The sequence below is a fragment of the Lissotriton helveticus genome, chromosome 5_1 (genome assembly GCF_964261635.1).
Source record: "Lissotriton helveticus chromosome 5_1, aLisHel1.1, whole genome shotgun sequence".
NCBI classification, from domain to species: Eukaryota; Metazoa; Chordata; class Amphibia; order Caudata; family Salamandridae; genus Lissotriton; species Lissotriton helveticus.
Window position 1 is genome coordinate 861,515,013 of NC_136065.1, and position 13,424 is coordinate 861,528,436.

At 47.5% G+C, this 13,424-nt stretch overlaps 1 protein-coding gene across 5 annotated transcripts in view; it reads right to left on the reverse strand.

The window, feature by feature from the left end:
- Positions 1 to 13,424, reverse strand: part of ARHGEF10L (Rho guanine nucleotide exchange factor 10 like) — a 640,241-nt gene that overhangs the window by 162,363 nt on the left and 464,454 nt on the right. For all 5 annotated transcript variants that reach the window (XM_078643336.1, XM_078643335.1, XM_078643338.1 and 2 more), the window contains 2 exons: positions 11,288 to 11,433; positions 3,055 to 3,236 (listed from right to left, as the gene is read on the reverse strand). In XM_078643336.1, coding sequence (XP_078499462.1) covers positions 3,055 to 3,236; positions 11,288 to 11,433 — 328 coding nt within the window. The remainder of the gene's footprint in view (positions 1 to 3,054; positions 3,237 to 11,287; positions 11,434 to 13,424) is intronic.

Sequence of the window (13,424 nt, forward strand, 5' to 3'; positions counted from 1 at the left end):
CTTCACTGGAGAAGGCATGCAGTGTGGGACAATTAAAGGTGTGGTCGTTTCCGTTTTTGCCATATGCTGCCCCATGAGGAAGGAGTTTGTGACTCCGAAACGCGTTGGGGAATTCAAAAAGGCAGCCGTGATTTGCAGCTTTGAAATAATAAAGGTTTTGTAATCTCACCTTCCGATGGAGTTGCGTCCTTGAACCAGAGGCAGTTTGGGGTGAATATGTACGCGGCGGCCTCAGCCGCGGAGGATGCACCACCTACTTGAAATGTGGTGGTAGGACTGCACGGTTGTGTTTGCACAATCGAAAAGCGGCGCAGGAAGGATTTGACATTGGGAAGCTGCACATCACGTCTGGGGCCCACTGGAGGGCTGTGAAAAATATGCAGAAATACAAAGAACATTATTTTGGCAATATAGTACGGACCCGACTTTCGGGGAGAATCGGAACTACATCTCCCAGCATGCTTCACTGGAGAAGGCATGCAGTGTGGGACAATTAAAGGTGTGGTCGTTTCCGTTTTTGCCATATGCTGCCCCATGAGGAAGGAGTTTGTGACTCCGAAACGCGTTGGGGAATTCAAAAAGGCAGCCGTGATTTGCAGCTTTGAAATAATAAAGGTTTTGTAATCTCACCTTCCGATGGAGTTGCGTCCTTGAACCAGAGGCAGTTTGGGGTGAATATGTACGCGGCGGCCTCAGCCGCGGAGGATGCACCACCTACTTGAAATGTGGTGGTAGGACTGCACGGTTGTGTTTGCACAATCGAAAAGCGGCGCAGGAAGGATTTGACATTGGGAAGCTGCACATCACGTCTGGGGCCCACTGGAGGGCTGTGAAAAATATGCAGAAATACAAAGAACATTATTTTGGCAATATAGTACGGACCCGACTTTCAGGGAGAATCGGAACTACATCTCCCAGCATGCTTCACTGGAGAAGGCATGCAGTGTGGGACAATTAAAGGTGTGGTCGTTTCCGTTTTTGCCATATGCTGCCCCATGAGGAAGGAGTTTGTGACTCCGAAACGCGTTGGCGAATTCAAAAAGGCAGCCGTGATTTGCAGCTTTGAAATAATAAAGGTTTTGTAATCTCACCTTCCGATGGAGTTGCGTCCTTGAACCAGAGGCAGTTTGGGGTGAATATATATATATATATAAAAAGAAATATATATATATATATATATATATATATATATATATATATATATATATATCCACACAGAAACAGCACTGCAAGTAGTGCTGATTGTTCAGTTTATTGAAATCTTCATCTTCATGGCAAACATAAAACGTCAGACGCGTTTTGCAACCGGTTAGAAATTTGGAAGAAAGTTGCAAAAAACGGTCTCAGAGACAAGAGAAGCTCCAGATCCATATCAGTGAGGCACAGGAAAAATGCAAATGATGTCAGCAAGTGTGAGTGGCACCTATATAGGCCCGCATTTCATTTCCAGAGCAGAAAGGTGTGAGTGCAGAGCCGCAAGGTGCCACCTTCCAGCGTGCAGAAGCATAGCTGAAACGTTTACGGATCCAATCTGACGCCTGGGGAATATTCAGAAGGTGATGAATCTGCAGCTAGAAGTCTCTAACTGGAACATTAGTAAACTGACCGATCGATCTTACAAGCTACTGTAAAGATAGTTGCAATTTCCTAGATCAAGTATAGGTGTCTTGTACAAAATGTTTCTGTTCGCAAATTTCCGTGCGCCTTTTGGTATTATGCAATTTGGCTTTAACCTACAAATACCAGACCTTGGTAGGAGGATGGCGGATTGGCACCTTGACGTTCTTAACACATGTGAAGGTGCCGGCACATACATCAAAAACATACACTTTTAGGATTCCAAATCAGTATATCTGGTGTCTGCCAGACAAAGTTACTCCTCAGCAATTTGCTCAAATAATCAAAAGGTACACAAATTGGCCAGGAATTTGAAAACAAAAATGGCATAACAATATTCTAGGGCTTCCTGTGGCAGCAGAGAGGGCCTAGGTTGTAGCATTATATGTGCTAGGCTTGTACCCGGTCCAGAGGCGGTGGCTGTGTCTTCCTTTAGCCAGACTGACAGAATGCTAAATTCTGCACTTCTTATAAGCAGTGTAACTTCAGTCCAACTTCTATTCCATCAGTAACATGTTCTTTGGTTCAAGAACAGTAGTTCTGCCTTGGTGCAGGCTACGATTCCATAAAAAAAAACTTTTAAAAAAACTATTTCAATGGTTACAAATAATATCAATCCAAGAAAAAAAATTACACGCCCACCCTTTCTTATCTTCCATACCAGCATCCTCTCACCCCCACCTTCAATCTTCATGACTTTGCAAGGCTTCACCTTCAACAAATACAATGATAGGCCATTTTAAATGTGTTATCCTTTCAAAATACTCCCTGTGACTGGATTGAGTGGGACTGGCTTTGTAGGCATCAAGTCCGTGGGGTATTCCACAACTGACTGAGTATAAGTCACAACATTGAGAGACAAAATACTGACCTGCAAAAATATTGAGGGCAGGATAGTGACCACCATTTCAGCCCGAGGGCAAGTATACTTACTAGTCTTAACTCCACACTATTTATTATGAAGATTTGTATACACAGATGCTGTATTCTTAACTCTGCATGTGTGTACCATGAAGATATGGACATAGATTTAATTACTTACTTAATTCCAAATCTACATACCCTGAAGATATGCCTACATTCTATTCTTCAAGGTACATTAATGTGGACTTAGGAATAATAAATCTATACCTACCTATATATCCTAAACTTGAGGCAATAATCGCAGTCGAAATCCTGCACTCCACATTTTGACCGGTCGATATTCTGCACTGGATATTGTGGCATAACACCAGCCTGGTCTGAGTCTTCACCTCAGCATTCTTTGGTTAGGAATTACCCAAGGAATTCCCCTTCTCCAGGTGTACAGCAGTTAGTGGTGGAGGTGGGGGGATGGGCGCTCATATCTATCTTTATACTCCGCACATGCATACCCTAGGTATGAAATCACTGCCAAAAAAGGATTTCTTTGAGCTCTTGGCCCAAGCTCATACTTACTTTGCGCCTGACTGGAGGATGAAGGCTTCCTTGCTACGGGGTACTGGACCGCAATGCTCTCTTTCTCGTAGCTGCCACTCTCCTGACCAACCTCCACCGCTTGGACCTGTGGCAGGGCCGCACTCCACTTCAGGACATACTTTGGGCCCACGGGCACCAGGCTGCTGATGTCAGGCTGGCCCCTGTGACAGGGGAAGCACATACATGTTCAGGTCAGAGAATTTCATTTCTACTTTTACCACTACGCTTTTACATGACAACCTAGCAGAGGATAGCACAACAACTTTTCTGGGATTGTAAGCAGAAGTACAGAAAAAATGCCAGTTGCATAACGCCCACACTGTGCCCATTCCAGGATGACACACACTCATATATATATATATATATATGTATCACCAAACACAGCCATCAGTCGTCTTTGGCCCGGTGACCTGGCACCTCTCCAGTGTGAGTTTGCCACTCGGGATGGTCACCCCCCTCTGCTTCGGGGCACTTCCTGGCAGCACAAACCAGTTCCTTGCAGGTCTCTGGGGTCCGTCATGGAGCCGGCCCTCGAGGCCCCCTTCCGGGGCAGCCTCTGCTAGGAGGGATGGCCAGTCTGCCTTTCCTCAAGATGTGGAATACTTCCTCAGGAAAGTCATCCTTGTCAGGCATCACACCATGGACACAGATTTTTTAAAAACACATGCCTCGTTCAAAAACACTAATAAGATAAGGATTTAACAGAGATGCGGATTATAACAAGCATTCACTCGCAGAACTTACCACTTGTTTTGACTTGTTTGAATTCATTCTGATTTTTAAGGTCATAGACAAACAAGGATCATGCATGTGCGCCATGACATAAGGCTGTGTCACAGATTGCAGTCTATTTGGACCAAGCGAGGTGCCCAAAGTGCTACCCTGATAGTGGTGATAGGCTACTGGCTTCACAGGAGATATGCAGCTTGACAGCGGCGGCTCCTCTTCAATGGTGGGGGAGCATCGCTCAGAGCCAGGATGTGAAAAATAAAATGACGTTCTATCATCGTTTTATTTTTCATTTGCCGGTTCTGAACCTGCACGTGCCGGAAGGGTTGAGGTTGAGACATGGGAGTGGGGAGGAGGAGTGCCATGTGCAATTCTAAGTGCTCATGTGGGTTTGGCCAGCTGGCTCAGGCTGCAATGAACAGCCGGGCTAAAGAAACCCCACAGGCTCCCTGACCTAAGCCGAGCGTATTTTCAGCCCCATCTGGCCAATCCCCGTGCTCCTCTCAGCATGAGAGCAGCATAGGGATTGCACAGGGAGTCTGGCCCAGGGGCCGCTGGGACCAGGAATTGCAAAGGAGGTGTGATGCGGGTGGCAGCCTACAGCTTAAGCTAAGTTCTTATATTTTTATATTATTATTAACATCCCGCACTCCCCGTCCCATGTTCCGTCTACCCGCCTCACCACCCTCTGTTTGTGGCGGCCACCACTGCAGCATGAGTGGGGTTTGGCAGCATACCGTGTAATGATCAGTAGGATTGAACAGGTTCTTTTTGACCTGTCACTGGATTGAGGCCTACAGGTTCATTCAATTAAACCTTTGGTGCTGTGTGCTAAACTCACATTTAGCCTACATTGACTTGGTGTGTAGTGCTGTGTAGTATATTAGTGGTGTATCTGTGCTGGGTGTATGTGTGCCTGGGAAGGGTACAATACAGGGATAATTCAGTACTGTGAAGTGCATGTGTACTGAATGCATGTGCTGAGTGTATGTGTTCTGGGTTCCAATTTTGAAGACCCAGGCCGACATGGTGAAACATTAGGAGAGGAGGTAGAGGAATCCTCCGAAGGAAGATTTGTGTTTTGCTGCATTCTTCTGAGCCAGGTGGGACACAGATGAGATGTGAGTGCCAGGATTCCCCGGTACAATTCAAAGGGTGCTCTTTGATTCAGTGAGAGGTCACATGGAAGGCGTTTGGCACACCTCAGGAAGGAGATGGGGCTGACAAGAGAATAATGAAGAGAACAGGCAAGGCCCTGGGAAAACCTTTTTGATACACATATTACTGTGGCTAACATTCAGGTGTGAACTCTAGTCACTCCCATGGCCTGTGTTGAAGAGATATCAGCTTTGGAGTCACTCCTGCAGTGGCATACTGCTTTCAAGAGGGAGAGAGGGCAGTGGAGTGTGCACTTAAAAAAAAAGCAGACTCCCAACACAAACTTCATAGACTTAGACTCTAAATTACATTTGGTGCCTGGAAATGGACAATAAGAAGAGGAGCTTAAGACCCCCAAAATCTGTCAGACTGTGTGAGGAGGGGAAGCTCTGCAAGACTTCTGCCGGTGACCAGGACTGGGAATCAAGGCCTGCTAGTCTCCCTGCTCCGTGGGAGACATCACCCAGGGTACCCAAGACCACCTGCATTGGATCCTGGAGCGCCAGAGCCGCCTGCCTGCTTGCCAAAACCAGAGTGCCCTGTGAGGAAGAAAACAGCATGGGAAAGAGCAAGGCTAGTAGGGAGCCCCGCCGGGTGGACTCCCTTTGCGAGGTGTGAGAAGACAGCTCCTGCACCGATCAGGATGAAGTCCCTGTGCAGGACGAAGTCAGCGACCCTCGTTTGCCTGGGGAGGGCCGCCCTGATTTGAGCCTTGTGCACCACGGTGCAAAATGAGTCAGAGCCCATGCATTGTGAGGGGCCAGCTACCCCGTATGGCTGGAAGGGCCACCGAAAGCGGACTGTCGTGCTGTGAGGACCCTAGCCCTTGTGCAGTGGTGAGTTGTGACCACGTATGACAGGAGAGCTACTGCGAGAAGATTGTTGTGGAGGGAGGGTCATATCCCTTGTGTGTCACGACCCCGTCTGCCAGAAGAGGCCACCGCTGAGGACTTTGATGTGCCGAACAGGCCAAAGCCCATGTACAGAGAGGATACATTGACCCTGCATGCCAGAAGGGGTCACCAGGAGTTAGAAGATGTGTGTGGTTGTTTTTGAATGTTGTATTTGTCCTTTATATTGTTACTAGAAATAAAATGCTTCCCTTTTTAAAAAAATAAAAAGTGGGTATCTGAGTGGACAGTGATGTATTGCTGCTGCTGTGTGCATTTTTGTATTGTGAGCCTGTGTTCACTCCCCTGTATCCACCTACCCCTTACATCCTTCTCCGAGGGAGCCTTGAACTACTCAGGCCATGCTATTTCTGAGAGTCAAGTGCTGAAGAGGTACATGCTCCCTTGCTCAGAATCATTAGTAGGTCAGGCCCAGGGACATCAGAAGTAAAAAGCTTCAAACCCCACGGTTTGGTCCAGTAACCCAATCTATGCCGTGGCCCTCTGAAAGGGGTTCCGACATGTAGGTAGGCCGCTAGAAACTTTAGAGGGGTCAAGATATGGAGTCATCTTTGTAGTTAAGTGTTGTAGGATACTTAAAAGCTTTAAATACAGCTATGTGGTTCTCCAGGAGAGTCAATGCTATCAAGAGGAGCAGCAGCACACAAGATCCTCCACTCTCATAACGTAGCTTTGAAAAATACAATTACCCTGAGAGTAACTAAAAAAGTGACTAAGGGACTAAAGTTTTGACAGCAACTAATTTAACATAAAAATTATATAGCTTATGGCATGCAGCAGTACCAGGACAAGCAATGGAAAATATGTCCTTAGCCCTCATTAGGAGTTCTCAGCAGTATCCTTCGATGATACAGCACTGGCTGATTCCTAATGTTCTGTTTTTTCTTGCATTTGGGATTACAAGGTGCGCGAAGATGAGCCTTGTTTCACTGGGTGCAGAAACGCATCTGTAAAACCGCAAAGGTTTCCATGGACTAATACCACCTGCTTAGGGCAGGTGGAAAATATCTGCATAAACAATCCCGTAAACAGGAAAAACCTGTGGTATTGACCTGTTAATTCTGGTCCCCTAGATTATTGCTCTTTCCGGGGTCACAACTAGTATGGATGGGACCTATCACAGAGACATTGATGGAATCATTAATACCACCTCCTGGTCTCTGCCCATGGATTTTCCAACCATGTCATTATGAAGGTCCAGAGAAGGATGTAGTTAGCTGCTCATGGGCATGTCAAGTTCTTCCCACAATGCTTCGTGTTTGCACCATCATAATATACTAGTAGCACAAGAGCAACCTGGGATATTTCAAAGTGGTATGGATCTGTTCCATAACATGTTTTCAAGCAAAACTCCCAAACGCAGGGGAAAAGGGTAGTCACCCAGGCGCCATCATGTGGTGGGAGAAGAAACAAGTTGTGGAGGAAAAAGAGGACCTCCGAAGGATGCAAACTCAAATCACAAGGAGAAAAATGGAGAGGTCACTGGTCACAACAGTTCTGAAAAGTTTATGTGCAATTCTTGATGAGGCAGCACTTGAAGCTTCCTGGTTAGTATGCAACTGAAACCCATGTACCTATTTCACTTCTGAAGTTAGAGTGTTAGGTTAGACTTGCAAGCCTGCGTGTTAGACCACACCTGAACCATGCTGGATAAGCCAAACCTGAAATCTCCTGGTAATGCTGTATATGAAGCATCAAGGCAGGGTCACACCAGAAGCTTCATCGTTAGGTTACATCAGAAGCCTCAAGGTTGGCCGCATTATAACACTGTGGTGAGGCCTCTGGCAAGGTCACACCAGGAGCATTGTGTTAGTAAAGCTATCTACTACATTGGGTTACACAGCAAGCAAAAGTTATGAAGACAGGGGATGGTCCTTTGAACACACAATGAGGAGAGCTTTAGAGATGCTGAGAAAGGTGCTTCTCACAAAGGCTACTATTTAAGTGCAGGGACACCAGGGCCCAACCAATAAATCCTTCCCAGGCAGGCTAGAGGACAAGCCCAGGGCAACCAGGACACAATCATCATGTTCACCCAGTAAAGCTATTGTACAGACACAGATTACCTAGCCTTCACCACCCAGGCATGCTACCATACACATGAAGAGAATCCAGGGCCAATCCAGGCTAACCCTGAAAGGATCCCAGGAGCCCACTAGGATTCTCTTTTTTTTGTGACACCAAGCAAACCACTAAAAGGTACTTCATGTATGTCAAAGCTGGTTTTCAAACACGTTTGCCAACCCTCTCCCACCTGTGCATCGTTCTAAACACTAAAATGTCATTCTGGGGTCATTTTCTATCACTTCCTTGTTTGTTACCTGGAGGTAACTCCCACATAGGGGCACAGGTTTGTGAAAGGACTGATGTCAGTGTAGACTGGGGGCCTTCTGAGAAGCGCGTCTCTAAGCAAGTGCAGCACACACACAACAGTGCACCCGTGGTTAGATCCATTTGCAGGGGCGCACTGCGTTCTCCACCACCAGAGCACCACACCTACAGATCCATGCATGGGTCAGCTCCCACCCACCCCCCCGAAACAGGTCCCCTCGGTCACTCCTGAACCCACATGCACTGAACTTCGCCCACTGCCATGCCAAGGTTTCTAAAGCACTCTTTAGCACCTCAAGCTGTTCGCTCTAGTTCCCGCCCCAACAAACACCCAAGCCTGTTGCCCCATCCCCACATGATCACCACAGGCACATGCCACCCACCTGACACTGGGTCTGAGGAAAGAAAAGATGAAAGGTCAGTAATATGTCCCTCAACAGCTCGACTCGTAGCACCCGGAAGTCAACCCCTCGAGCCCGAGATCACCTCAGGAGACAGTATTGGTGTGTACTTGGCTGTGTCACCACCAGTGCACCTACAACGTTGTACCGCAATTCCCCAAACACCCTTTAAAACAGCGCATTAAGCAAACCACTCAAATAAATAAAATAAACATTTGAGGTACATTCGCTACATTTTTGCCATGCCCTTCTTTATTTCCAAGATCTATACCTTTGTTGGGAACAAACACCTGCTCCTTAGTACCTTACCAGTGGTCCTTCCTCTAGTTTTTTCAGCAGCACAGAACTATGGACAAAACATCCAAAGCAGTGGTGCATGAAAAGGAACTATATGTGCAAAATGCACTGGTCTCCTCAGGTAAGAGATTAAACGACAGTTGTGTACGGGGTGTGGGGACGGACAAATGTTTATGTCCTGATGGCGTGTACTATTGCTGGAGGCAAAGCAGTACGAATGTCAGTCTTTTTTGTAACCCACGAGTAATTCCCTGATGCAGCTGATATGCGACAAAAGCAACAGGAATCTGCTGTGCCAGGCAGGTTACCCTGTGCCATGCCTACTGCTCAATATCTGGTCATCAGTGAGCTGGAGATACAGCGCGTGCCCCACTGAGGGGCCCCTCCTCTACAAGAACACGCACCACCTGAAGTAGTGTGGCTCACTGGTTAGAGGCGGCAGACCCGAGAGCAGAGGACGGCCCGGGACCAGGGTTCGATTCCCGGCGCGGCAGGTTTCTGGACCAGGGTCAGCGGACTCGATAATTCTCTCGCCTCGGTGCCCACTCTGATCAGCGATCACACTCGGCAACTCTGGGCATTAGCTTGCCTCATCTTCACTAACGGCCCCACCAGACTGCCGGGGATGCCTGGTCTCACCCTGGAGATACCCATTAAGGGACCATCTCTCAGGGAAGCCAGGAAGGGTTTCGCTGCGGTCGAAGTGCCTTGGGACCCTACGGGTAAGTAGTGCGCTATATAAATGCCTATACATACATACATACATACCTCTACCTCCTTAGCATGTGCAATAATCAGCGAACTACTCCACCCACAAAGCACACACGCACATCGCTGCCAGCACGGTTACCCCTTCAGTCACACAGTGCTTGGACTCCACTGTCGAACACGTCCACTCACACAGCTCGAGAACCCCAATGCTGAAGTAGTTTAGCCACACAACTTATTCATGACTCCACTGAGCCAATACAAATAAACAGCTCCTACGCCACCCCAACAACACGTGCCATGTAGTGTAAATGGCGTTTTTTAAACAACTGATATTTAATTTACTTTTTTTACACATATCGATATGTTGGCTGCTGGTTTATGTTATGTTATGTTAATGCCACTTGTAGCGCGCGCGGATACTCATGAGTGTGCTGGCGCGATGCCTGAGAGGTTGTACAAGAGGAGATTAGCCATCAAAAAGCTAAGTCTTAAGATTCTTTTTGAAGGAATGTTATGAACGAAGGTGCTCGGACATTTAATAACCTTTCTAACAGCACAAGCACATCCCTTAATCACACACTACCACCTCCCGGCAGCAACATTTGACAGTCAAACTTTATCAAGAAAGCTGCAGAACTCCTGCCGTAGTTACTGGGCAGGGAACACCTTATTTTAGACCTTATCCATTTCGTTCCCATGTTTGCGTCTTCCTGGGAATTGGTTCTCCCGCCCCCGCCTACAGGGAAAATACATGATTTAATCCCAAACAGATGACGAAGAAGGCGTGCCCTGGTAACTAAAGGCTGTGGAAGGTCCTCTCAGACAGCACACAAGATCATTGGTCCTTTCGAAAACAGATTAAAACCTGGCTGTTCGCCTCCATTTAGCGTGGCTGTCGCACCTGCCCACTCTTGAAAGCAACTCTCCACTCCTGGCCTTTCTGCTGTGTCCTTTCCCCCTGGTTCTGTCTGCGACCACTGGGACGCCCCGTTGCTGGGGCAGCCATGCGCTATATAAGATAGTTTAAGATAGTTTAACTTAACATAACATAACATACTGGTGAACCCACTCCAAAGGATTGGAACACCACAGCATGTCAGGTTACAGGGCAAAAAGCATGTCCTAGTCTCAAACCGAGTAGTCATACTCACCCTAACTACAGAACACATTGTTCTGCCCTGTTACACGAAATAAAAGGAGCTGGGAAGGGCAACAACATTGGGGCCGGAATTATCACCTCCTCCCGAGGACTTAATGTAAAAACAAGCGGATTATACTCATTGGAGCAAAAAAATGCACTCTCATCCCATAATGGCTGAGTCCAATTAGCAAAAAAACGCCATCTCTTTCCCCTCTATAGTGCAGGGGAGGCCGAAGCGACTGACTCTGCCTCAGCTCCACATGCATCACAAGAGTGCCAGGATGTTATGACCAGAGGCGTCGCAATCAGTGGTGCAGCAGGTGCAGTGGCACCGGGACTGTGTGGTTTCATCGGCACCTTAAGTATGGATATTTTTTAACTTCCCAACGGGCAGCACGGGGCCTCATTAACATATTAGATTTTTTTTTGCCCTCGACACCCTTGCGGAGTCACTGTCGGGGCATATCGCGATTCCCTCGCAGACTGGCACGCCTCTGACTGCGCATGCGCAAATGTTCACTAATCGCACGTACTTGAAATTGATGTTTGCGCACACGAGCACGTCATTCAGCAGGAAGAGTTTCCGCTCCTTGGACTTGATCTGTTGCCCGCGGTCGCTGTACACAGTCTCCGTCAGCGTCTCGCACAGAAGCAGCTGGCGCGTGCCTGAAGTCAGCATCTGCGGTGGAAGGAATAGGGTGAGAAAAAGAAGTAAAACGGTGTGAAAAGGAAAAGCGTGAGCCCAGAGGGACGGGAGTTAAAATAAGAGATGGCAAAGAAAGGTAGTTTAAAATTGGGGTGTACAGGAGCATCAAAAACACGAAACAATGAAAGGCAACGCAATATAATTCACATGTTTTATTAAGTAAATACAACCAGGGAAAGACACGGAGGAAGTAGACTGAAGAGACTAAGCAAAAGAAACAAAACAAGAAATTGTAAAGACAAAGCGAGTTAGATCAATCAAGAGCGTGAACGAAGATTATGGAGAAAGAAGAGGCGAATGGAGAAAATAATGATAGAAACGTGAGCGTGTTAAAGACAGGATGAAACAAGTAGAAAAATATTTTCTTCAAGTGCAAGAATGAAGAGATATAAACGAGACCAATAGCAAAATAGGTTGGAAAAATTAGAGGTGATAAAGAAACAATAGAAAGAAGAGGCCCTATAAAAAGAAAAATTGAGATAAAAACTACAAAGAGTGGGGACGGGGAAAGGAAGGACATAGGTCAATGAAGGTGAGAGAAATGAAGACTAAAGGGAAGAAGGGAAACGGGCAAAGGAGAAAGTAATACAGAGAGAGGAAAGAAAAGTGTGATAAGGGAAGATGGAGGGCAGTGGGTAGCAATAAAGCGGGGTGGGGGAGGCTTCCTAGGACGGCAAAGAGGTTGTGTGTCAAGGAAGGAAGAAAGATATCTACGAAAGGGTGGGCCTTTGGGAGAGGGTGGAGGGAGGGAAAGGAAGGGGAGAAAAGACTGAAAGAAGAGTGGTCGAGAGGGAGGAGAGAATGGTTGTAGAAAGGGAAGATAGAGGAGAATAAGGGAAGATCAGAGTGCGGTTGAACATGAAAATCAGAGGGCGAGTTGAAATATGAGTGAGATGGGTTTGAGCGAAGGATAGCAGGAGCGGAAGGAGAAAAGGGAGGAATGAGGCGGAGTCAGAAACAGAATGATGACCTAACCCACGGTTAGGGTGAAGGGAGGCCAGGTGGAAAGGAGAGAGGGGATGAAGGAGGAGGTGAGGTCGGGGGAGTGAGGGATGGAGTGAGTGAAGGCGGGCGGGAAGGAGAAAGAGAATGAGCTGAGGGAGAGTGGAAGGATGGTGTGGTCAGTGGGAGGAAGGGTCAGTGGGAGGAAGAGACAGCAGGAGGATGGATAGAATTGGGGAGGAGCGAAGGAAGAAATTAAATTAAAACAAACATTTTAAAAAGGCAGGAGGAAAACTACATAAAGAAGGAGAGTGGGAGAAAAGATGTGGAGATCAAATTAGAAGAAAGAGTAAGAATAGAAAGAAAGGTGATGGAGAATAAGGGAAGAATATCATTACAGTGTGAAAAGGAAGCAGATCAATTAGATACTGGTGACGCATCAGGTGCAGGGCTTCAGCCTACTTGCCCCAGCCTGACCTGCGGCAAGGAGGGCCACCACCATCACCACCGCACCCGGAGGCGCTCTAAAGGACGCTCCTTTCCCTGCAATACGGGATACATCAGTTGCAGGCCAGGGGATTTAGCCTACATGCCCCAGCCTGATACACGGCAAGGAGGGCCCGACCATCACCACAGCCCCCGGAGGCGCTCTAAAGGACGCTCTTTCCCCCACAGCGCGGGATGCACCCGGGCCAAGAGCGGGCCCGTCCGCAGCGGGAAGAGGCTGGGCTGGGCCCTTGCTCTTGGTTTCTTTTGAAGGGCTCTCCATGAACTGGGGGGCTGGATGGAATCCTTCCTCGAAGGAAGTGTCAGTTCCTTTACACATCTTGGATTATCACATCGACTAAGCTGCTCCCGGATTCTTTTTGCTCCCTATAGTCTGCTATCTCTGACTGTTGTTGCCACTGGCATTCTTGGTACAATGGGCAAAAGGAAAGCTGAACTGTTTGCAGGTCCTAGCCACACCACCATTGACTATTTTTTGGCCTGGGCAGAGAAATTGACTTGGCTGAGAGACGACT